The sequence below is a fragment of the Schistocerca americana genome, chromosome 2 (assembly GCF_021461395.2).
Source record: "Schistocerca americana isolate TAMUIC-IGC-003095 chromosome 2, iqSchAmer2.1, whole genome shotgun sequence".
NCBI lineage: Eukaryota > Metazoa > Arthropoda > Insecta > Orthoptera > Acrididae > Schistocerca > Schistocerca americana.
Genome location: NC_060120.1, coordinates 258,125,545 through 258,152,787, shown reverse-complemented (window position 1 = coordinate 258,152,787; position 27,243 = coordinate 258,125,545). Strand labels below are relative to the sequence as shown.

Sequence of the window (27,243 nt, the reverse complement as noted above, 5' to 3'; positions counted from 1 at the left end):
CCGACTGAGACTCGAACTCGGGACCTTTGCCTTTCGTGGGCATGTGCTCTACCATCTGAGCTACCGAATCACGACTCCCGCCCAGTCCTCACAGCTTTACTTCTGCCAGTATCTCGTCTCCTACCTTCCAAACTTTACAGAAGCTCTCCTGCAAACCTTGCAGAACTAGCACTCCTGAAAGAAAGGATACTGCGGAGACATGGCTTAGCCACAGCCTGGGGGATGTTTCCAGAATGAGATTTGCACTCTGCAATGGAGTGTGCGCTGATATGAAACTTCCTGGCAGATTAAAGCTGTGTTTGGAAGGTAGGAGACGAGATACTGGCAGAAGTAAAGCTGTGAGGGCCGGGCGTGAGTCGTGCTTCGGTAGCTGAGATGGTAGAGCACTTTCCCGCGAAAGGCAAAGGTCCCGAGTTCGAGTCTCGGTCAGGCACACAGATTTAATCTGCCAGGAAGTTTCATATTATCACACACTTTGCTGCAGAGTGAAAATCTCCTTCTGGAAACATCCCCCAGGCTGTGGCTAAGCCATGTCTCCGCAGTATCCTTTCTTTCAGGAGTGTTAGTTCTGCAAGGTCCGCAGGAGAGCTTCTGTAAAGTTTGGAAGGTAGGAGATGAGATACTGGCAGAAGTAAAGCTGTGAGGACCGGGCGTGAGTCGTGCTTTGGTAGCTCAGATGGTAGAGCACTTGCCGGCGAAAGGCAAAGGTCCCGAGTTCGAGTCTCGGTTGGGCACACAGTTTTAATCTGCCAGGAAGTTTCATATCAGCGCACGCTCCGCTGCAGAGTGAAAATCTCATTCTGGAAACATCCCCCAGGCTGTGGCTAAGCCATGTCTCCGCAGCATCCTTTCTTTCAGGAGTGCTAGTTCTGCAAGGTTCGCAGGAGAGCTTCTGTAAAGTTTCGAAGGTAGGAGACGAGATACTGGCACAAGTAAACCTGTGAGGACTGGGCGTGAGTCGTGCTTCGGTAGCTCAGATGGTAGAGCACTTGCCCGCGAAAGGCAAAGGTCCCGAGTTTGAGTCTCGCTCATGGCTGAAGAGTTGCTTGACTGTTGTCCCAATGATATTCTTGGATGGCATCTTGAACTATAAATGCATAATTTTCAGAAAACTCTAGTATTGCTATAATTTCATCTTGTTTCAAATTATCCTTACAAAACTGGAGATAAGCCGATTGTGCTGTTGCTGTGAAGCTGTGTGTGGTCAGTTTGTCCATCTTTTGACAACACATTTCAACAAAATCTTCCACTGTACTTTGCTTTGTTTCAAGACTTGTGCGATCCATGTGTGTCCATTGTTTATAAGAAACAAGTTCATCGTCATCCATAAGGAGTTCACCATACAGTTTGTTATTCATGTGTTCTGCAAGATTTGCCTTACCAGGACACTTTTCACACCTGTGTATCACGCACTGGTAGGAACTGATGTCACACACTAGCAGCTTCATTGCACCTTTGTAATCCAGACCAGACTCCTTTATAGCAGCAAACATCAGCTTAGCATTTTGATGGGTCTCACATACACAAACATTGTGTCTGCCCCCTTGCACTTACAGGCACAACCCATTTTGGCCAAAGATTGAAAAAAGATGATAAACCTACTTTGGTACTGGGATATTTTTCCTTGAATTCTACGTATAGTTCTGATATGTTGCATAGCAACAGTCTTTTTTTCCATCTGTACACGTACATTTTGCATTTTCACCTTTACATAGTCTTTTTTTCCAGGCATTATTCAGCTGTAGTCATTATGTTCATAAAACTCTGACACTAGCACCTTTATTTCTGAACTCAGTTGCTTACCCTGAGCCTGCTGAAGTTGTGGAATTACTCCTTGGGTTGCTTTTATTTTCCTAGCTTGCTTTACCATATATGTAGAAACACTGAATTCCTTTGCAGTGTAGTCAATAGACCAGTTGGAAGGTGCAAGGGTAAGAATAGCTACTCTTTTCTGGCGTGTGGATATGGCACATTTTTCTTTCAAATCATGCACAATTTTGTCCAAATCAGAGCATTTTTGGCATGATTTCTGTTCCTTTGGAGCAGATAGTCCTTCCTCTTCCACCATTAGTGTGTCAGCTATTTTGTGTTTTAATTCCATTTGAGCTTCTTGTAGTGTTCTTCTACCATAGCTGGGCCTGTCTCTTTTCCCAACTTTGTGTGTCTTCATGGGAGACAAATCAAGAGCAGTCACTGAAGTATTTAATTGCTCATCCGCTGTGGTGGTAGGTGGCTGATACTCTTCATCACTGTCATGTAAATTATCAGAATATTCTTCATTTTTTAGCAGTGTAACACACCTGGAACATAACTTTTGTCCTGGTTTCATGCTAAGTCCCATGCACTGATTCTCTGAGTCTACACTTCACTGTCTTCTTATGAATCTGAAATGGATCAAAACAACTTCTTTGTAGGAAAGAATACTTATCCAGAAACACTTTCATATGATGATAACAAACACTAAAGTTTCCTGGAACTGAACGTCTTGTGCCCACAGGGTGTATCTCGGATCTCCATAGCAACAAATCTTGGTCCGATCCATCCAGATCATACAGTACAAAGCGAATGCCACATTTTGTTCCATATGTTGTTTTATGACATTCAGATGCTTGTGCTCTACCAATACTGCAACTTGTTTGAACAAAAGCACCACTAGTACATTCTTCTGCCTCCATACTGACTTTCCATAACAGTACTGACCAGTCTGAACTAGAATCTTAAAAACATGAGTAACCTGTAATTGTTGCTTGTTTCCTTTGTTGTTCCTGCCTAACAGTGACTCATTCTGTCCCTGAAAACTACCATTGTTTAACTTTCTGTTGTCTAATGGTTCCTGACAGTTGCTACAGCTTTATCTGAAACAAGCTGTCTGCATCATCACTATTACTTGCTAAATCGTGTTAAAAGAAATGTAACCAAATACATCTCTGTCAACTTTTATTGTACACAAATGTCTTGCAGTAACAAGTTGAAAATTTGCCACATATTATATTATGGTCTACTTATGCAGTGTGTGAAATTTGGCTTGGATACCATTTGTCCCTTTTGTGCTACCACACTTCGAAAATCCATGTTTTTCAGGTAATTTTTCAAATTTTTGTATTTTTGTGTGCATGTAACTCTGTTTGTGTGACTGATATGGGCAAGATGAGTTCTGTGTGTGTTTAGGCCACATTAAGCTTACCACAAAAACAAAAGATTATACCCTTTTTGAGTGAATTATATTTGACATAGAGGGCACCTGCTATATGTACCTTTTAACGTATTACATTTTTTAAATCACATTTTGGAATTTTTTATTTTCCCTCAGAAATATGTTGTTGGTGTTTTGATTCATAGTGTCTTCTCTTAGTGGATGTTACTGGGTTGTAAAAATTTCAATGGCCTATGCAGAGTAGTTCCGAAGTTATTAAGACCTGAAGTTGGGTCTGAAGATAGATTGCCAGATGCGGGTTGCAATTTCTGGGTCATGCCACCTTCTTTCGCAAGCCATAATTCTGGAACTAATTGGCAGGGGAACTTAAAATTTTGTACATGAGTATTCCACACTTGGTAGCATTGGTGTGATAAATTTCAACCAAATCTGAGACTATCAGCTGGAACATTTTCTCAAATTGTTTGAATTGACATGGAATGACCCATGTGTCTCACTTCCCCCTCTTGGATCTCCTTTTCCACTCCATTTGAATGCACCCATGTCTTTTCTCCCCCCCCCCCCCCCCTCCTGGATTAGGACCGCCTATTCCAGGGTCCTAAGATCTCTGTTGCCCCTATGGTTTTCTGGCGTCTTGTATGTGTCATCTTTGCAGAACACCAGTGTGCCACCGTCTTCTACACTGATGGTTCCAAGACAGTCGATAAGGTGGGATATGCTTCAGCGTCTCCTGCTGACTTAAAACACTATTTATTGCTGGGGTCATGTGGTGTGTTCACAGCAGAGCTTCTAGCCATTCAAAGAGCCGTCCATTTTGTTTCTCTGGCCTCTCTTCACAATGTTTTAATTTGTTCTGACTCAATGAGCAGCCTGCAGGCTATCGACCGATGCTACTCTCGTCACCCTTTGGTCTCCGCTATCCATGACCTTCTCTCTGCCCTTGGCGGTGCCACCTGCTCAGTTGTCTTTCTCTGGGTCCTAAGTCATGTAGGAATCCCAGGGAATGAACTGGCTGACCACTTGGCTCGAGAAGCAGATACTTATCCCCATTCCCTTTCATGATTGCAGGTGCTCTCTTGGCCCAAAATTGGAATGCTGTTTGGTGTGCTACTGCTCATAGTAATAAACTCCTCACAATCAAGGATTCTACTGTACTTTGGCGCTCTTCCTTCTGCTCCTCTCAGAATGAGTCCACTGTCTTTTGCCGTCTATGCATTGATCATACCAGGCTCACCCCATGTTTCCTCCTGCATAACGAACCACCCCCACAGTGTCGTTGTGGAGCCAGACTGACGGTATCCCACATCTTGGTGGAATGTCCCCTTCTTTTGGCCCTTTGTGCTAAGTACAGTCTTCCAGATTCCTCAAATTTAATATTAGCAGGCGATCCACGGATGGTTGAACTGGTCCTCGGTTTCCTCTGTGAAAGTGGTTTGTATTTCCAGGTATAAGGTTTTGCTGTATTCCTGGGGCAAGGGCAGGGTGATGGTGACTGGGACTTCTCTTCATGTCTTCTTGGTCTGTAAAGACTGCCCTTTTTTCGGTTTTTAGATTTGTTCTCACCTTTTGTGCCTTTTACTGTGTGTGTTTTAACTTCATTATTTTATAGTTTGACACCCCTGACTGGATCTGTCCACTTTTAGCGAATCCTCTTTCTTCTTAGAGTAACTTTGGAATCATAGGACTGATGACTCGTCATTTGGTCACATAAATCCTCTCAATTAATTAATCAATCAGTCAAAGGTTTGGTTGCCTTTCATGCAAAATTTTATGCAGACACGTAGCTCATCTAACTCTGCCAACTTGGAATTTGCAAACTGTGTGACACAACGTTCTTCTCAGTGCAGCACTGAACTATACCAAACGACATACAACAATATACTTCCAGCAGTTACACATTAAACACAGGTGTGTGCAGGGATACCAGCCACATTGCACCCCAACACACAATTGGCGCAAAATTATGAATGTTCCGGAATTTTTTGAGTGAGTAGTTGATTGAGTGAGTAGTCAATTTGCTTGAAACCAAGATTATAATTGCAAGTCATTGACTGCATCTTGCAATAAGTCACCTCTACTAATTATCAAAATATTTTTGTCATCAGCGTACAGAAAGGAGCTGGCATTTGGTATGTGTTTGCTTGGCACACAACTGCTGCACAAGGAGTTCAATTGGAAATGCTATCACGTGATAGTCATGGTCCATGCAGAATACAAGTCAAAGCACTATACATCAAAAATGGCACATGGGAATACATATTTAGGGATGAGAATCAGACCATGCATCCGAAGGACATACTTGCAAAGCAATGCTGCTTAAATGCCTCACACTTCACAAAATGCAACCAAGTGATGCACATCTTACTGAATTCTGAATTCTTTGATGCAGTGCTGGGTGAGTGGGGGGCAAAACTGCTAAAAAAACAGACTACTTCAGAATAGGTGTAAAACAAAGGTTACAGATAAATAGATGCTAAATTAAATGCATTTGGCTGTCAAGAGAACAATGTGTTAAGCCATTAGTTACTACTGTAGCAGAATACTGTGGAAAGATCTTTCACAAAACCCAAAGAAATTCTGATTTTATGTGAAGAATGTTAGTGGCACCAAAGTTAGTGTCCAGACACTCATGGACAAGTCAGGAACTAAAATTATCCGTAGGAGAACAAAATCAGAAATGCTCCTTTACAAAGAAAAAGCCAGAAGTATTGCCACAATGTAGTCCTCAGGCCACTGAAAATATGAATAAATTGGTGTTAGTGTCAGTGGCATTGAGAAACAGCTCAAATCATTAAAACTGAACAAAGGTCAAGGGCCCAACAGAATCTCTATCAGATTCTATACTGAATTTGCGACTTACCCCTTCCTTTAACTATAATCCATTGTAAGTCCCTTGGACAATAAATTGTGCCCAGTAGTTGAAAGAAAGCCGAGGTCACACCCATGCATAAGAAGGGTAGCGGAAGTGATGCTCAAAAACTACACTCCACTATCCTTGACACCCAATTGTGGTATAATCTTAGGACATATATTGAGCTCAAATGTAATGAGGTGTTATCTCAACAGAATGACACTCATCATGCCAACCAGCACAGATTCTGTGAGACCCTACTTGCACCTTTCTCAAATGATACACAAAGCCACAAATCAAGGCAGGTTGATGCAGTATTTCTCAATTTTCGAAAAGCATTTGACTTGATACCACATCTATGCTTATTATCAAAAGTATGAGTCACTTCAGTTGCCCAGAATGTTCGTCAAACCTGTCACGAACAATTGTGTGGCCCTGTGTCATGGTGCATTATAATCCATAAAAATTTAGTGGTTGTTTGGATACTTGAAGTCCATGAATTTGTAACTGCATTGAGGTTATTTTCATAGGGAAAATGCAGCATGTTATTTTGGGTGGAGAGTCATCAACAGATATAGAAGTAACTTCTGGTGTGCCCCAGGGAAGTGTGTTGGGACCCTTGCTGTTCATATTGTACATTAATAACCTTATGGACAATGTTAATGGTAACCTCAGACTTTTTGCAGATGATGCAGTTATCTTTAATGAAAGAAGTTGCACAAAAGTTCAATCGGATCTTGATAAGATTTCAAAGTGATGCAATGAGTATAGATGTATGTGTAATGTAGATGAATCATGAAAGAAGGTTGTATACATGGAAGAGACCTGAGGCCATAAAGGTTTCAGATGGATTACAAAATAGTGAGACAAAGGTTTTGAAACCAGATTTTAAACTGCAACACCTTTCCAGGGCCAGAGGCAGTAGTTGCAAAAAGATAGTAAACTGGGGAAAGTGGACCTGGGTAATTTGAAAGAACCAGAGGTTTCCGAGAGTTACAGAGAAAGCCTGAGGCAGTGATGTCGACTGGAACAGGGGAAGGAATACAATTTAAAGTGAACTGATAGCTTTGAGAGATGAAATAGTGAAGACAGCAGAGGATCAATTAGCCAAAACGACAAGGTCCAGTAGAAATCCACGTATAACACAAGAGATATTAAATTTAAATCGTAAAAGAACAAAATATAAAAATGCACCAAATGAAGCAGGCAAAAGTGAATACAGACATCTAATTAATCAGACTGACATTAAGTGCAGAAGACCAAAGTTGAAATCAGTGAAAGAGAAATACAAGGCTGTAGAAGCATGTTTGAGTATCTGAAAGATATATGCTGCCTATAGCGAAATAAAGAAGACTTAAAGGAAAAGAGAAACATTTGTATGAGTATGAAGAGCTCTGGTGTCTAGCCTATATGTACTATTCGAAGAAGGGAAGGTTGAAAGATGGAAGGAATACACACTGAGGTGACAAGTGATGGGATACATCCTAATACAGTGTAGGACTTCCTTTTGCGTGGTGTAGTACAGAATCTCGACATTACATTGACTCAACAAATCATTGTAGGTCCCCTGCAGAAATATTGAGCCATGCTGCCTGCATAGAGGACCATTATTGCGAAAGTGTTACTGGTGCGGGATTTTTTACATGAACTGACCTTTCGATTATGTCCCATAAATGTTCAATTGGATTCATGTTGGGCAATCTGCATGGCCATTTATTTGCTTGAATTGTCCAGAATGTTCTTCAAACCAGTTGTGAACAATTTTGGCCCAGAGACATGCCGCATTGTCATCCATAAAAATTCAGTGGTTGTTTGGATACATGAAGTCCATGAATGACTGAATTGGTTTTCAAGTAACCGAACATAACTATTTCCAGTCAGTGATCAGTTCAGTTGGACCAGGTGATCCTGTCTGTTCCATGTAAAACAGCCCACACTGTGTTGGAGCCACCACCAGCTATCACAGTGCCTTGTTGGCAACCTGGGTTCATGGCTTTGTGAGGACTGCGCCAAACTCGAACCCTACTATTAGCTCTTAGCAACTGAAGTCAGGACTCAATTGATCAGATCATGGTTTTCCAGTTGGCTGGGGTCCAACCAATATGGTCGTGAGCCCAGGAGAGGCACTGCAGGTGAAGTTGTGATTTTAGCAAATGCATTGTGTCAGTTTTCTGCTGTGATAGCCCATTGATGCCAGATTTCCTCACACTGTCCTAACAGATATGTTCGTCATACATCCCACATTGATTTCTGCAGTTATTTCACGCAGTGTTGCTTGTCTGTTAGCACTGATACAAATGCCACTGTTCTTGGTTGTTAAGTGAAACCCATCGGCCACTGTGTTGTCCATGGGGAGAAGTATGCCTGGAATTTGTTACTCTCTTGACTCTGTGGATCTATGAATATTGAGTTCTGTAACGATTTTCAAAATGGAATGTCCCGTGGGTCTAGCTCCAACTACCATTCTGCATTGAAAGTCTGTTTATTCCCATAGTGTAGCCATAATCACGTTGGAAACCTTTTCACATGAATCATCGGAGTGCAAATGACAGCTCCCCCAGTGCACTGTCCTTCTATACTTTGTTTATGCAATATTACCACCCTCTGTATACATGCATGTCACTGTACCATGACTTTTGTCACCTCAGTTTATAGAGATTCTCTACAATGGAAACATACTTGTAAACAATGTTATAGAACGGGAAGAGGATATAGATGAAGATGATATGGGAGGTATGATACCATGAGAATAATTCAGCAGGACGCTGAAAGACAAGTCAGGACAAAACTTCTGTAGTGGACATCATTTTCCCAGAATTATTGAGATTGTAGAGCCACCAGTCATGATAAAACTATTCCACCCAATATGTGGGGGACAAGACAGGTGAAGTACCCTCAGATGTCAAATATAATGCATTAAATCATATTCCAAAGAAGACAGGTGTGAATATTAATGTCACTGTAATAAGTTGTGGTTACAAATACTGACTCAGATTATTTATTGGAGAACGAAAAACTTGGTAGAAGTTGACCTCGGGAAGATCAGTTTAGATTCCAGAGAAATGGAGGGACACAAGGCAATACTGACCCTATGACCCACCTTAGAAGATAGGTTAAATAAAGACTAACCCACATTAGTAACATTTAGAGAAATCTTTTGACAATGTTGACTGTAATACACCCTTTGAAATTCTGAAGGCATTGTAGATAAAATACGGGGTGTAAAAGGTTATATACAACTTGTACAGAAACCACACTGCAGTTTGAAAGTGGAGGGACGTGAAGGGCAAGCACTAGTTGAGGATGGAATGAGACAGGGCTGTAGCCTATCCATGGTGTTATTCAATCTGTTCACTGAGTGAGCAGTGAAAGACTTGGGAGAACAGTTGTCCAGAATGGATAACATCTTGAAAAGGGATTATAAGATGAACACCAACAAAAGCATCATAGCAAAGAATATAGAATGTGGTCAGTTTAAATCAGGTGATGCTCATTGAATTACTTTAGGAAGTAAAAGTAAACGAATAAGTTTTTTAGCAGCAAAATAACCGACAATTTAGCCAAAGTACAGACAATATAAAACTGAGACTGGAAATAGCAAAAAAAGCATATTTCCAAAGGGAATTTTGTTCGCAGTTAATGTAAAATAAAGCATTAGAAAGTCTTCTCTGAAGGTATTTGTCTGGATTGTAGCCTTGTACAGAGGTAAAATATGAAATGTGGAAGATACCCAGTTCAGACAAGAAGAGACTAGAAAGTTTTGGTGATATTGTAGAAGCCTAAAGATTAGATGAGTAGGGCAAATAACTAGTGGGAAGCCACGGAATTGAGTTGGGGTAAAAGTAACTTTGTGGTGCACCGTGATTAAAAGAAGGGATCAGTTGGCAGAACATCCTGAGGCATCGAGGATGTATCAGTTTGGTAAATGAAAGAGATGGATGTTGTAGGAAGGGGAGGAAGGAGGGGACCAAGATTTCAGTGCAGTAAACAGGTTCGAATGAATGTGGGTTGCAGTGGCTATGGAGAAATGGAGTCTTCTACAGAATAGGCTATTGTGGAGAGGTGTATCAAACTGGCCTCCAGATTGAAGATAACACAATAACAGTTCAAACAAGGATGAATTTGTAAGAGGTAGTCAGAATTTGTTTGGTTCATACTTTTAACTATGGAGATTAATGGCATGAAAGTACAACTGTGTGATTAACTCCACACAATCAATGTTGAGAATTGGCATCTTTCTGTGTAATGGGGCCAGATTCACCTGTCTCAGGTAGCTGAAAATGCAAGAGGCAGTTTATTCTAACCATTGTTTTACAGTCTAAATGAAAATTAAATCATCCATGAATCTAGGTTAACATGACACAGTAAACAACTAAGTAATCAGAAGAAATTATTTGCAGATAGTGAATAAATTAGAATTAATATTAATAATTTTGACTTTTAGGCTTATTACTTTCTGCAGTAGACTGAAAACTCTGCAGAACAGTTACTTAAATAGAAATACCTGCATTTTCATGTTACCATATTTTGTACACAATTATGATTGTCATTTTATTTATTTCTATTTTTTTCTTTTTGTGCCTGTTGCAGACTGAAGAACAAATTCCTGCCAGCTTCTCACTCGATCAATATCTAAAACGCAAAATTGACCCTGTAGACAAAGGGAAATCAACAAAAGTGCCAAGGATTGACCAACTAGAAAAGAATTTGAGAAATAATAATGTGTGTTTGGAGACTACAAAAGCTTCAGACTCTGAAGTTAGTACAGCCATTGGAAACACTAAAGATTCCATAGTGACTACAAACAACACAGAATTACGGTGTGCAAGTACAGCTGTTGGCAACAGTAATGCGTCTGTGGCGACCACAAAGAACTCAGAACTTCTTTGTGCTACATCAACCAATCCACAGAAACCAAAATTGCGTGTCAAGACAACCAGTGAATTAAGACAGGCTGGGCAGACAAGTATTGTGACGGACTGTGTGCCAGCACTTCTCCCTCTGCAGAAATCTTCATCTCAGTCTGCCTCAGTTCCTACCACAGGGCAGTCCACTTGTGTCAGTGCTTCTCCCTCGGTAAGTGTTGTATCTTCACAGTCTGCTGTGCCGCAGAGCTGTCCCAGCGTATCTTCTGTACCACAGCAAGTAAAGAGTTCCTTACCACAGCATGTAAGTAATTCATCTGCCTCAGAGGGTGGTATGAGTTGGTCACCTGCAGTGCAGAATGCAAAGTGTGTACCATCTGCCCCACAATGTATTGGAAGTTCATCATCCGTGCTACAGTTCAGCACAAGTTCATCACCGGTGCTACAGACTGCCACTAGTTCATTATCTGTGCCACAAAATGCAACTGCTTTATTACCTGTCCCAAATAATGCTACAGTTTCACTACCTTTGCCAGATAACGCTACAGCTTCATTAACTGTGCCACAGAATGTTACAAATTCGTCATCTTTGCAACAGTACTCTTTGTCTGTACCAAATTCATTATCTTCAGGACAAGCCATTCTTCCGAATGTGTCCCAGTTCATCATTGTGCCAGACACATTTGCAAGCGCACCAACTTTCACTGCAGCTGGGATGAGTACCGTAACTGTGCTCACACCAGCTGTTCCATCCAATGTGTCTCTGGTAGGAGACCTGGGCATACAACTAGGGCCAGCAACTACGCTGGTGACACCGCAGACCACACAGCCGTCACTGCCCGTTTCGATGGGAGCACTGACAGTTTCGACGACACCAGCAGTGCCGCTGGCATCTTCCTCACTACCTTTAGTGCAGACAGTGCCAATTCAATTAGCTCAGAAACTGCCAAATTCTGTGGTGTCAACTCTGACATCTGCACCAGCTATTATTAGTCAGAGTAGCACATCAGATAGTGTTTCATACAGTTTGCTCAAGAGAAACCGCCAGGAGCTTGTTATCTCTAGTAATTCGCTTGCTACAGTTACAACATCCTCTGCAAATGTGTCCTCAAAAGCCGACCGTCAGCCTTCGATGTTACCTCAGAATTTGAAGGTGTTGAGCAGTTCCTCTGTCAGCCCTGCCAGTAATGTGCCAGTGATGAGAGTTAGTACAGAAAGCAAGATTGTCAGGTTGCAAAATGACACTGTGGTGCGGGGTGTGGGTAATGATGCCTCGAGTGTTTTATCGAAACAAAATGGCAGCGCTCAGTTGAAAAAAAATGTTGTGGCAGCTTCCAGTGCAGTTTCACATCCCAACATTCTCCGAAAACGTAAATCTCCAGCAGCTATCAGTGCAAAGCAGTTCACGAGTAATTCATCACCAGTACTAATTGGTCGTCTGACCTGCAGTGTACCAAATAGTAAAAAGAGTTCATCAGTGCCACCTGGAAAAACTTCAGACGTAGAAAGCACTTCAAAAACAAAAACATTATTGGGTATCGTAACCCAGGGTAGTAATTCTCAGCATCCTGACTCTAATAAAGCTTTACAGAAAACTGTTTTGTGTTACTCTAATCGGTCAGCAACTAAAGTGAACAGTTCACCTCCCAATAAAACAACTACAGTTCCTACACCAAATTCTGTTTCTCAAGCAACAGTTTCTACAGCAGTTCCTTCTTCACAGCCTACATTCTCTGGCTCCATAGGGTCCACACACCAGCGAAAGGAAGATGTTAGGCCTGGTATTCTCAAGAAAATCAATAGTAAAAGTGCCGGCAATGCACAATTACCTGTAGTGGATACAGTGACAAATATGAAAGCTGAGCGACAGCCCAGTGAAAACCAGCCACAGCAGAAAGCAGCGGTGCTGAGATCACAGTCGTCTGGAGAGCTTCCACCCCCACCTCCAGCAGTGCCTCTGAACAGTATCAGTATTTCTGATAATAGGAGAATACTGACAAACACTGGCAGTGGAGACCTGCAGAATTGTGAAGCTAAAAGTGCGAGGTACGTAAAATACTTGCTGCCTTAACAGTTATGACTACAAAATTGTTTTATTGTGCTGCTATATTCCCATTAGTATTTTGTATAAGTAGTGTGTAATTGCTGTGATCATTCTTTCAATAGTGGTCATCATGTTGTCAGACAAAACTCTCAAAGTCAAGACTTGAACAATGTGGAAGTACCCCAAAAGAGTTCCATAGGGTATTAGATCATTGTTAGAATAATGGAAATTCGTGGATGGGAAGATACGTAATGTAAGGGAATGCAGCCACTTACCTGTAGCGGACTGGTGTGTGACACACAGAAGTTCATAATAGAAAGCAATTAGCTTTTGCACTCATTCTCTTTTTCTAGTAGAAATACACACACACACACACACACACACACACACACACACACACAATGGCCCAAATGTCCATGCACATGGTAGAAGCGAGATGGATTATTGAATAACAATTAATGAAAGTAATTGCCTGGGTAGATGGAGGTGAGAAAGGGGTAGGGAAGGACCCACAAGGCAAGAGGGGATCGAAGGGTAATGTGAGGCAGGTCTTTTTCGCCAGGTGTCTCAGTGGCTGCAGAACAAGACAAAATGTGGAGTGGAAGACAGGGAGAGAGTATGGTGAGGGGTGGGGAAAAAGAGGAAGGGAGAGAGAGAGAGAGAGAGAGAGAGAGAGAGAGACCACATGGCAGGGAGGAAGATGGTGGGAGAAGACAGTACACAGTCTGGATGGGTATTAGTGGTGTGGACAGAAGAGAGAAGAAAAAGGTTAGTTGAGGCAATGGGAAACAAAATGGGGGTTTAGGCCAGGAAGATTGTGAAAGCATAGGATATGATGGAGATAGAATTTCCACCTACATGGTTCAAAGAAACTTGTGCTGAAAGGAAGTATCCGAATGACCCATTCATTGGAGCAGCTATTGAAATCATTTGTGTCGTTAGGCAACTGGGTATTAAAGTTTTCGATCTTTCACAGTTTGATGCTGCCCATACATGTGAGTGGACAGAATAGGTCTGGCTCCTGGGTCAACCACAAGGGAATGATCTACAGGGTGCAGGATTGGAGTAGGGGTGCATAGGGATATTCTCTAGATTCGGTAGGCATTGGGAACTCTACCTTGGGTAATGCTTGTAGGATTTTGGGTAGGATATCCCTCATCTCAGGGCACAGCGAGAGGTAGTCAGTGCTCTGGTGCAGGATGTGGCTGATCTTTCAACTACTTTCGATAATTGATATTGAAGGATCAATCTCACTTCTACCGCAAGACTGAATGTTTGAGTGGTTGTGTTTGCATGAATGTGTGCGCTCGTACCAGAAAATGAGCAAGAAGTTGAGAGGTAGTGTTAAATTTTCTGTTACATGTTTCTGTGTGCCACAAACCAATCCTGTTCAGGTAAGTGGCTGCTTTTCCCTTATTTTACATAAATTGTTATTAGGGTTTACTTGCCTCTGAACATGTTTTCAAGATATCCTCGATGTTTATTACACTGTGAACACAAACCTCTCCTGATGCAGGGGGTCTAGGTAAATCCGAGATGGTCCTTGTGGCTTGTGTGTCCTGTCTCAGCAGTTCAGTCCTGTTCTAGTTGTGTTAATATTTTCTTCTTTGAAGTAAGTATTCACTAATTGAAAAGGGATGCCAGTTCAGTGTCTGTTTTTATGATACAGGAAGCATCTGGATTTAATATCCATAATTTTTAGAACTTTTTGTTTGAAATTTCTCCAGGTATTTATTTTAGTACATTCCTAGGATGTACCAAGTGTCATATGCACAGGGGCACCAACTTATAAAAAAATATTGTGGGTGCCCATACTGGGGGTCTTGCCCCGGTAAATTTTCTAAATTTTAGATGTAAAAATAGTGAGTTTTAAAGTTTTCGAAGCATTTTAGAGTCATATGATCGACATTAGAACCCCAAAAACTGGACTCTCGATAACTTGATACTCTGGGAAACTCTACAAGCCTCACACATTTTTTGGGTTAAAAAAAATAAAAAATAAACACACACGGTATTTTCGTAAAAAGCTAATTTAATTTATAGTAATAATCATGCTTATAGACTGTTACAGAGCAGTGAATATATAGCTCTGAAAAGACTGAAATTATATTTAAATAAATCCTAAACTATTATTAAAAGAATAAAACATAAAATATTGCTGTCTCACAGTAATAGGCTAATTTAAGCTTACTTTGAATAAGGCTTGGGGTCCATTAAATAAAAACTGTATCTCAAAGTCAATGCTTTAATACAGTTAATAAAGTTCATACAGTATGCCCAATACTTTCAGTCAAAAAGTATGTAAATAGCGGGTTTTAATTGAGTCTTACGCCCAGAAAATATATAAGTATTTGAAAATAACTAATACAGTACTACAGTAATATAGTACTAAACTAATACTAATATTTTGAAATTTAAAATTTAACATTATGTATGTATTTAATTCTCCATTTTATAAAGATTTTTAATGTAATTTCCTAGACTTTCCCGGTGATTTTGTGACATCTCACTGAATTGGATGTACTGCTGGTGGTCTGCGTTTATCTAACACAATATTTCAATATTGTCTTCATAAGGTGCTTCCTGTTACTGTGACAGTCACAGGAAGCACCTGATGAAGACGCCGAGGTACGACGTTGAAATATTGTGTTAAATAAACTCAGACCACTGGCAGTACACCCGATACAACGAGATGTCAAGATTTTTAATATTGCTCTAAATGCCATTATTAAGGCTAGAGTGTCTTTAGGAAGGTGTAAATGTCGACCGTCTGACTGGATTACTGAATATGAAGTCTTTGATGACTGGTGAGACATCCAATTCATCCAAAACATCTCGGTGGGCATGAAGAACAGCCAAGTTGTTCAATCGCTTCTGTCCCATTGTTGATTGGAGATGTGACTTCAGACATCTAAGGACGCTAAAGGACCGTTCTGCTGTTGCTGTTGTGATTGCTATTGTGATTGTTGTTATTAGAGAAGCTTAATGCACTTCCCTACTTCACATAACATTTCACCAACTGCAGGCTCTTGTGTAATATACTTAATTACCTCACACATGTTTTTTAAGACCAGTTGTTTTTTATTAGCAATATTGGCTAACATATTCAAGTGTAAGCACAGTCTCTCAATGTCTAGGTCGTTTTTGAAAAACTCAGTTGATTTTTCCAAATTTGTTTCACCTCTGTTTACTAAAAGAAAGCACTCCTGTTCAACTGCAATGACCTGTGTGAGTCCAGTTGAAGCAAACCGCTCAGTAATGCAAGATTGCACTGTTTCACAAAATTCAATGTAAGTAGCTTTGTAGTATTCCTTTGGGGTTTTGAAAGTGTGCAGTGAGCTGGCTTCGTTGTTTTCATACTTCTTTGGTATACTTAGATTCTGAGAAAGCTAAGGATCATCAACTTGTGAAGGTTTTTCTTTTAAACACAATTCCCAAAAGTGTTCAAAACTATCACGCCTTCCATTCAATATACAAATCAAGCCCTCATACGTTTTTTCCAGATCAGAAACTCTTAGATGAGGGCATTAATTTTTTCATTGACGTCCTCTACTGGGTTCATTGCATGGCAATAAAGACATAAAAAGAAAAAAAGTCTTGAATTGTAACATTGACTCAAGGTAGCCTGTACATTTGTAACCTGTATCTATTTTGTCGTCTGCAGAAAATGTTTCAAAAAAACTGTAGAAGTTCTTCAAAGTTTTTCAATATTCTCAAGCTACTAGAAGCTCGCATAGTCCATCGAATCGGGCAAAGGGGTCGTAGACCAGCTTGGTCATTGGTGGTCTCACAGCGTATGCTTCCAAAAAGTGCCATCCTTTTTTGTTGGTTTCCCTTACAGTGTTTATTAAGTCCTCGGCTAAAGCCATAATATCCCTCATAGACGTAAGATGGAGGAGACTGTCTACAACTGCCAAGTCTAAACTGTGAGCAGTGCAGTGCACATAACGTGCTTTTGGTTGTATATCCAAAACTAACTTTTTTGGTCCTTTAAACTTACTTCTCATATTCGAGGCACCATCATAGCACTGTCCTCTTAAGTTATCCATCGACAAATCAAGACGAGCAAAAACGTCTTTTAAAATACTAAACAGAGTTTGTGATTCAGTGTTGGGGATCTCGTATTATAAGCCAATTAAGTCTATGTTGATGATTAAGGAATCATCGACAGTACGAATACAAAATGACACTTCTTCGGGAATTGAAGAATCACTTGTTTTGTCAACCATAATAGAAAAACGTTCAGTCTTCGTGATTGAAGCCAATACCTTTCTCAACAAAGACTTTCCTAGTAGATCAATGATCTTGTTTTGAATAACGTGAGACATCCACTTATACCCTGAATGCCCTAACCGATCTTTAAACTCAGGTATGTCATTCTTTCAGAGTTACAACAATTGAAAAAAAATTTGAGTTTACATCTCCGTGCCCTCTAATTGCTAGGCCTTATTGGGATAGAAATTGCTCAGTAGTAAAAAATTGTCTCAAGAGCTAAACAGCCTTTCTTCATATCACTAACTAACTGTTCATTCAATTGGGAGGCCACACTCCGCTTAGTGATAGAATTTAGTTTCAGAACACCTTCTTTATGTGTAAATGTATTTTCATGAAGACGAAATTTTTCCAAAGCCCTTTTCCAGCTAGAAAACCCTACAGAAGTAAATGCATCTTCTTTTTTGAAGAAAATTGTAATATATTTTTAGCATCTGCCTCTTTGCAGGTTTTGCAAAAAACTTTTTCGGTAGATGGTTCATATTCTAGCCATGTATATTTGATCAACCAAGACTTCTAAAATGATCTTCCCTTACCAGATTGTCCAGGTTTCGGCTGTGAACGGTTCTCGTCTGAATACTACAAAGCAATTGACGATACAATAATTGTTGGAGGTTGACTTGCAGTATCATCAACTTCCAAGCGCGCCTTTTTGGTATCTGATTTATCCATTGCAAACTCAATTCACAATACACTAAGAGACTAAAGTAAACAAATAAAATATAGTCATATAAAACAGTCCACTAGACACCACTAAACTCATCTGAAACTGCCCACACTGAATGGCTGCGACAGCAGGGTGGCTTTATATAGCCATTGTGTCATAATGTGTCGAAACATCAAGGCGACATGAGGCGTAGGGTTCCAGGCACTTCTGCTCCAGTTTTTTTGATGTCGCCGCAGCTGCAGCGCTGACCCGCCGGCGCCAGACTTTGCCCGAAGGTTCACGCACCATGACAAATTCTGAGTGTATCTACAGCACCATAACACTGTCATGATTCCCACCACTCGATTGCAGTTAATCTGCTTATTACCGTAATAATTATTTGTTTTAACTCATTACTGAATGTATTTTAAAAGTTAACTATTGTCAAACAAGGAACATAAAAATTTCAACATAATTTTGTGATTTTACAAAGCACAATATAACTAACAATTTTCTTAAATTATTGGGAGGGGGGGGGGGGGGTGAACTCAGGCCTCCTATAGCCCAATGGAGTCGGTGCCTGAGCATATGCACCCTCCTTCCTCCTTTTGTCACTATTACAGGGTTTATTCCTAAAATGTGATGAATAGTTGTTGGCAAGGTTTTGAGCAAGTTGCTCAGATATTCGACACACACTCCAGTTTATCTCAAAGATGTTCAGTGGGATTCCAAAATGAAACTATGAACAAGTCAGGACAGCAGATCCACCCAATTTTATTTGCAAAAATGAGGACATGCCTTGTTTTGTCAAAAGGATCATCGTCATCATGCTGATAACATGCCATATACCAAATTGCAGTGGTAGTGGCATCATTGTTCAAGTAATAGCAATGTGGTAGTTTAAGCCTTGCACTCGCACATAAATACATGCAACACACACCATTGATGTACATCTACATGATTACTCTGTAATTCATATTAAGTGCCTGGTAGAGGGTTCATCAAACCACCTTGAAGTTACTTTGCTACCTTTCCACTCTTGAGCAGCGCACGGGAAAAATGGACACTTAAATCTTTCTGTGTGAGCTCTGATTTGTTTTATTTTATTATGATGACCATTCCTTCCTGTGTAGTCGGGTGCCAACAAATTATTTTCACTCTGAGAAGAAAGTTGGTGTTCGAAATTTCATGAGAAGATGGCGCCGCAGTGAAAAACGCCTTTGTTTTAGTGGTTGCCACCCCAGTTAACATACCATATTCATGGTGTTCTCTCACGTATTACACCATAGTACAAAATGAGCTGCCCTTCATTGAACTTTATTGATGTCCTCCGTCAATCATATTATTTGATGCACGTCCCACACTGCACAGCAGCAATCCAGAAGAGAGCGTACAGGCATAGTGTAGACAGTCTCTTTAGCAGACCTGCTGTTCTGTTAATAAATCATAGTCTTTGGTTTTAACTGGATAGATAAAAAATCTACTCACCAAGTGGCGACTGAATGCACACGTGAAAGACTGTTGTGATTGGCAAGCTTTTGGAGCCAAGGGCTCCTTCTTCAGGCAGAAGGGTGAAGGAAAAGGGCTGGGGAAGTATAGGAAAACGAGTAGATTTTGAGAAAGTCACCCAGGACCATGGGTCAGGGGAGGTTTAACGTAAACCGTAAGGGATGAGAAGGAAAACTTTCCTTGTCCGATGCATCCAAAAAGCTCCCAAGGATTATTGAACAGTTACAGGCACCTTTACCTTATCTTTGAAGGGAATGTCCTCCCGGAGAGGCTAGATGTGGTCTACAAGTGTGACAAAAACCCGTATGTCTCACCACCCATGAGGTGCTTCCAATGCTTACACTTTGGTCACATATCATTGTGCTGCATAGCGGATCCAAAATGTGTGGTAACTGCGGACAACCATTCCACAAAGGTAGTCCTTGTGAACAACCACCTTTGTGTGTCATTTGTATGGAACACCATCCTCCGCATTCACCAATTTGCCTGGTCTTCAAGAACAAATTTGAAATACATAAATTAAATCTATTATCATCTGTAGTCTACTGAGTCATGAAAAATTATGAACAACTGCATCCTGCTGATATGATGAACAATTATGTGAAAGTCACGGTATCTCCCCCAGCACCTCAGTTGTTTCCAAACCAGTTCTCTTGCCACCCTCCTCTATATTGGTCCCTGCGGCACCAGCTTCGAGAACCACTTCCTGCATCTGGCCGGAGGAGCAGCTTCCTCCTCCAGCTTCTATCTCTGCCTGGCTGAAGGAACCATGGCCTGTTAGTCCCAGAACTTCCCAATCTTCATCTCTCCCCACACTCAATGCAAGATAAGCCCCCTCAAGAAACTTGGGTACCAAAGACTGTGAAGCATCAGCAGGAGGAGGAGGAGGAGGAGGAGGAGATTTTAGATACCCAAATTCTGTCCCTGGTGTTTGCATCTGTACAGTGTAATTATTCTTGCCCTGTTTTACTGCAGAAGCATTCCTATAGTAATTCTCTGATTGACCCCTCTGGTTTCTATTCCCCATCATTAAATCTTCCTCTATTTCCTCTTCATTTCTCATCCTGCTTCCTATTTCGGTTCAGATTCTGTTGATTGTTCCCCAGTTTCAGTTGTTTCTGTTATCTTGGTAATTCGTCTGATTGATACCCTGACCATTGCCTCCAAAGCTTGGTCTGTGGCACATTCCTGAGCCATCCTCTGTAAAATCTAAAAAACTTTAAGTCGAATCAGTAGGACAGTGTATTAATTCCCACTGTAATGTTCCAGGTAATATACTTCTTAACGTGGAAATTTACAGCAAGTACTCCCAATGGTCTGTCTACTCCTCTTGATAAAGTCTTTCACTGTGTATCTGCTTCCCTTATACAGTGGTCCAGTAAGAAACTAATTTTGAAATCTACTGTTTTCTCTCCAGTTCCAATATCTGTTTAAAAATAATTGTTCAAAACAGTCATATGAAATAAACTGGTCAGTACACTGATTTGCCAGTGTCTGAGCACAAACTTCTTGGTAGTATTTTAACAATTTAATTTTTCTTTCATTATCCATATCTTGAACAAAACAGTTCTTGTATGAATCCATCCCTGTGAATGTTTTACCACTGGGTTCCTGTGTCACAGACCACCCCATATTTTTATATACACTGCTTAATTCGACATTATTTATCCTACTACTGGATACTTGGCTGAGATCACTATTATTTACAACAACCACATTTTCCATCCTCTTCCTTAGGTTGCCAGCTGTGCTTGCTAGTCTACCTAGCAGAAAGATTTTCTTATCATCACCAGCTACAGTCTTTATATACATTTCAGTCCTTGCCTGCCTTATTTCAGTATCCCTTGAATACTCAACCCCTCAACTCAGACTTAGCTGTGCCAATTCTGGTAAGCAGTTTCTGTTTTACTTCCCGAAAACTTTGCAGTTGGTGCTGATTGCCCCCGTGTGCGCATCAGTTATGGCTGCTACCATTGCTCATAATATCCCACTGATGCTGGTGACATGGTGTGGTGGGATGTGATGCCACGTACTGGCTGCTGTGGCTGCTGTTCCCACCTGGCTGCATGCAGCATCTCGCTGTTGTTTGCTGACTGCTCAGTACTCAGAGATCGCTGTGCACTGATGTTGACTGCTGGCTGCTCCCGAAATGTTTCTTGTAGATCATTGAAGGGCTGTTGACAATGTTCACATGCATAACCTGCTCTGCCTATTGTAAACTGATCCCAGACCTGAGACCCTATATTATGACCGTGCAAACAATAAATCAAATGAAAGGTTGTATACTTACTGTTGGTTGCTTGTGAGTCTCCATGTGTGACTGCACAAATTATAAATTGAAATAATGCTGACTACTGAAAGCTAGTTTCAATTGCTCTTGGAGATTTTAGAATGCTGATTGGTTTTTACTATTTGCCTACACTAATGTCTAGGGGCCAATCAAACATCTCGCAATTACCCTTGATATATATTCACACAGAAATAAGTAATAACAAGTGTGCAGGCAGGAATTTTACAGGCTGTGAATAAAAAATTAATAATGTTCACATTACACAGGTGTTTACTAGTTTAAGTAAGAAACAGGGTTTGTTATTCTCTTTCCTTCAATGAGTCAACGCAACGGCTGTGCAAAAACTTTAAAGTAAAAGAAAACCAGAGCAGTATACTACAATAACTAGAATTTAAATTCATATTAAACTTCCAAAATAGTCCAAAGTTCATCAGCATATGTTTTAAAATAAAAGTTCCGTGTTGGCTACCCAACAAGACCACAAGTTCCAATCGCTCACAAAATAATCATGGAAAACTCCTGTTCACCTAGTGTCAATAATTCTTAGTTCACATGCTAGCTAACTTGTCAAAATATTCCTACCAAAGTATTTGCTGTGGATATGTGCGTCCCCAATTCCATACTTATAAATTTTCCCACCACAACTGAAACGCAACCTAGCCATTGCTTGTATATACATCTTTTCTGCTCCTGTTCCCACAGCTGAACGACCAAGAGCAAGGTGGCTGCCAGCTATTTACACCTTCCCATTGTCATCGGTCAAATTTACATCCTTCCATTTTTGAATAAATACTCAAAAACTATAAAGTTTAGATTATATGTGTTCATAATACAACATATAACATAGAAATTTACTCAGCTTCTCACTGTTGTCATTGGTTTTCACTTCCTGTCATTTGTCTGTCCAATATTTAGTGCTTTATCTGTGTAAATGCTACTTCGAGGGGTTTTGTTGTCAATAAATTGAAAGAAGTAAAAACGAATATATTCATACATCAACATCTATGTCTAATTTGATATGCTGCCACCACTTTCATTGTTTCATTAATTATTTTGCTGTTATTTCACATCTTTTTGTGAGAGGTATGCATATTCTAGGATGTAGTTTAAAATCCATAATGCCTGTAGAAATGTATTACTATTTTCTGATAGAACTCCTTGAGGCCTATCCATGGACTCTTTGTTTCTAAAAATTGTGTAAGGCATTGGGGAGATATTAATTTTTAAAGTTTATTTTAATTGTAAAATCTTTAGTATCAAATAAGTTAAAAACTATTTGCTTGATCAACGGCACAGTTTATATACACCCTCTTATTAGTTTTCTCTTTTTAAAAGTTTTATTGGTTTTTCTGTAACTGTCTTGGATGTGGTCACTCAGTCCCACAGTCTGCAACTTGTGGTCTAGTGGCTAGCATTGCAGCCTCCGGATCACGGTGTCCCGGGTTCGATTCCTGGCTGGTCTGGGGATTTTCTCTGCCCGGTGACTGGGTGTTTGTGTTGTCCTCATCATTTCATCAGCATCATCATCATTCATGATAGTGGCTAGATTGGATTGTGTAAAAACTGAACTGTGTAAAAATTGAAACTTCGTACGGGCCTGATGACCATGCAGTTGCGCGCCCCAAGAACCAATCACCATCATCATCAACTCAGTTCCACAATAGTAGGTTTCTCTTCCATGCCTGACAGCAGTGGCTAAGCACACTGGGTTTTTTCCAGCTGCTGAGCCAAAGAACGAGTTTAACTGCTGCTCTCCAGCAGCCTTGAGATTTCTCACATGCTCATTATCAGCCAGTCACAGAGTTTGAATACCATAATCATCTGCTGGGCCTTGCGACCACCTTCTGCCAAACGCTATTGCCCTGACATGCCTCGCCACCAAATTTAGGCTAGGGCAGGCACATCCATGTGTGCGCACAGACATGCCAGTTGCCTTCTTAAATTTCAGGTGTTCAGCTGTGTGCCCTCGTATAATGCACACCTTTTTTGTAGCCTTTGTGAGGCATGATATAACTTGTCCAATTTTTTGTTTCAGCAGTCGAGCCAACAAATCAGGGCTGACACCAAAACCACGTGGAGCTGTTGTAACGGCAACAGTCAGTCCTTTCACTCCAACTTTGCAGCTTGCATCAGAGCCACAAAGACAGTTGCCTGAAGGCCGTCCACCAGAGGTACAGGTAGAGCCTGTAAGACCATCATCTCAGTCACCATCTGAAGCGGGGCCTGGAAGATCTTCAACCTCTTCACCATCACCACCATCAGTAGGAAAGGAAGAGTGCCCTTACTGCCATATTGAGTTTCCTGTTGATATTCTGATCCACCACAAGACACTTCACTACAGAGAAAGGTTCTATACATGCATCGATTGTGACAAGAATTTTGTAACCGAGAAGGGCTTAGAATCACATCGATGTCAGAAAGAAAGCAAGGGATAAATTAATAAGACTGAATTTTAAGTTTTATTTACTTCTTTTATATCAGACTTTTTTTTTTTTTTTTTTACAAAAAATTGCATTGATTCGTTCATTTGGAAGCACTATTAAAAATACCTGTCACTGAAAATTATTCTACAAAAATGCCTTTTTTCTTTTGCATTCTTTTTTCTGAGATAATTAAGACACTACACACACCAAGAAATGAAAAGACAATGTATGTAGGCCCTTCACCAGAGGAACAGGTAGGGCCTTTATAACCATAATCTTTCCCACCACCTGAACTGTGCCTGGTGCCTGGAAGACCTTCATTTCCCGTTTCCTTCACCATCACCACCAGCACCACCACAAACAGTAGCAAAGGGAGAGTGCCCTCATTACCACGTCCTTTTTCCCACTGAGATTCTGATACCTGAAGGAACATTACAGGGAAAAGTTTTATATGTGCATTGATTGTGAAGAGAATTTTGTAGCTGAGAAGGGCTTTGTATTGCATCATTGTAAGTTAATACTGTGGACAGGATTCTTAGATTGTATCTACTTCTTTTATATGAAATGTGTTATTTATGAAATTTGCTCTGATTTGTTAATTTAAAAATAATATTAAAATACTTGTTTCTTAAAATTTATCTATCAAAGTGATTTTTTTATTTGGCGCCATTTTTTTCCTGAAGCAATTAAGGGACTACAACAGCATGAAATGGAATGAAAAGAGAATTTATAATTGTAGTTACAAATTGTATTTTTTTTTTCCCCAATTTATATTACCTCAAGTGGTCTTCAGCCCTTGAAAAAGTGCAGCTCTACGTTGCGAGTGTAGAGCAACACAGTACAAACTGTATACAACACCCCCCCCCCCCCCCCCCCCTTAAAATGGTGTCTCTTACCAAAAGGACTATTCAATTTCATCAGGAGGTTTCCAAAAACTGCCATACTTCTGTAACATTGCTGATTTAAATTCCTGCCTATAGTTTCCAGTGAAGCATGTACACTCCGATCAAATTGAGTAGGGCCCTAATTGATAATATTTTCTTTGGTGAAGCTTAAAGCAAGAAAATAACTATTTACCCAGTAACAAATGCTATCTCTGTTCGTGATGCACAGTTAGGATAAATAACATAGTGCCTTACAGTATGGATACTCCTCAGTGGAAATAAGTTTGAGTAGATAGTGACACCAGGACAAAAAGAATAGTTTGCAGGAGATGACCTGATATTAAATTTATAATGAACCAAGTGCAAACATAAAATTTAGTCTGTTCCATGGTAAATTCATATCATTATTTGAAAATAGCTTTCCACATAAGCTAGTCAGGAAGGACACTAAAAGCCATAAAAAAAAAAATAAAAAAAAAAAAGACTCACTAGAGGGATTAAAGTATCCTGTGGAAGGAAAAAGGAAATGTATCTTTTGGTAAGAACAAATAGTGATCCTACAGTAGATGCACACTACAAAAACCATTCAAAATTACTAAGAAAGGTTATTAAAAACCAAAGCTGTATGGAGTGTCGTAAAATGAGGGACGGGACAGCAAGCCACAGAACAGGATAACATAATTATTGAACTGAATGAAAGGACTATAAGTGATGAGTCACAGGCAGCAAATGTATTTAATAATGATTTCTTAAATATAGTAAAAGGATAGGGACAAACAACTTGTGGGAGCATTATGTTGAAATAGTAATACTCGTAAAATTTAATCATATGAATGCCTCACCAACTTATCCTTCTGAAATTAAGAAAATTAAACAGTCCCAAAAATAGCTCATCCGGTTTTGATGGTGTCTCCAACAGCATACTAAAGATCTGTTCCAATATAATATGCCCAGTCTAATCCAAAGTATTTAATGCAGCACTAACTCAAGGCTTTTACCCAAAGAGACTGAAATATGGTGCTGTTAAATGCCTCTCTAAGAAAGTAGGTAAGAGAGATATCAATAACTACTAACCTGATTCACTGCTGAGATCATTTTCCAATGATCTCCATGGATCAAATAAACTGTGACCATTTGTGCTGCCCTCCCCTTTAGCTTTCAATATCCCGTGCTGCCCTCCTCTGTATGCTATCAATATCCCCTGTTAGTCCTGCTTGGTAATGTCCCACACTCTTTGGCAGTATTCTAGAACCAGTCACATGAGCGATTTGTCAGGAATCTCCTTTGTAGGCTGATTCCGCTTCCCCAGTAGTCTACCAGTAAACCCAAGTTCATCACCTGCTTTATTCACAACTGAGCCTATGTGATCATTCTGTTTCATATTCCTACTAAGTGTTACACTCAGGTATTTGTGTGACTTAGCCAATTCCAACAGTGACTGACTGATATTATAGTCATAGGATACCATATTTTTTTCATTTTGTGACATGCACAATTTTACACCTTTAACATTTAAAGCAAGTTGCCAATCATAGTACCACTTTTAAATCTTATCAAGACTGACTGAATATTTGTCCAGCTTCTTTCAGACAGTACATAATTATAGGTAACTGCATCATCTGTAACAAGCCTGTGGTTTCTATTAATATTGTCTGCAAGGTCATTAATATGCAACATGAACAGCAAGGATCCCTACACATTTCCCTGGGGCACGCACGAAGTTACTTATACTTTGATGATGACTCTCCATCCAGGATAACATGCTGCATCCTCCCTATCAAAAAGTCCTCAATTCAGTCACAAATTTTACTTGATTCCCCATACTTAAGTGTAGATGTGGTACTGAGTCAAATGCTTTTTGGAAATCAAGAAATACTACATCTACCTGATTGTCTTGACCTGAAACTACCATTATGTCATGTGAGAAAAGTGTAATTTGGGCTTCATATGGTCGATGTTTTCAGAATCTGTGCTACTTGGCATTGAGGAAGTCATTCTGTTGAAGATACCTCATTATGTTTGAACTCAGATATTTTCCAAGATTCTACAACAAATTATGTCAAGGATATTGGGCGGTAGTGTTGTTGATCACTTCTACAACTCTTCTTGTAGATGGGTGTAACCTGTGCTTTTTTCCAAGAAATGGGCACGGTTTTTGTTCGAGGGCTCTGCGATAGATTATAGTTTGAAGAGGGGCTAATTCAGTATAGAATCTGATAGGGATTCCCTCAGATCCTGGAACGTTGTTCAATTTTAATGATTTCAGCTGTTACTCAACACCATTGGTACTAATACAGGGTGTATA

The 27,243-nt window shown here is 40.2% G+C and overlaps 1 protein-coding gene across 4 annotated transcripts in view; it reads left to right on the top strand.

Moving 5' to 3' along the window:
* Positions 1 to 24,639, top strand: part of LOC124594768 (mucin-12-like) — a 100,788-nt gene extending 76,149 nt beyond the window's left edge. For 3 of the 4 annotated variants that reach the window (XM_047133161.1, XM_047133163.1, XM_047133164.1), the window contains 2 exons: positions 10,596 to 12,916; positions 23,667 to 24,639. In XM_047133161.1, the coding sequence (XP_046989117.1) occupies positions 10,596 to 12,916; positions 23,667 to 24,066 (2,721 nt within the window). In that variant the 3' untranslated portion in view covers positions 24,067 to 24,639. The remainder of the gene's footprint in view (positions 1 to 10,595; positions 12,917 to 23,666) is intronic. The other variant, XM_047133162.1, reaches the window with a different exon arrangement.
* The last annotated feature ends 2,604 nt before the right edge of the window (positions 24,640 to 27,243 follow it).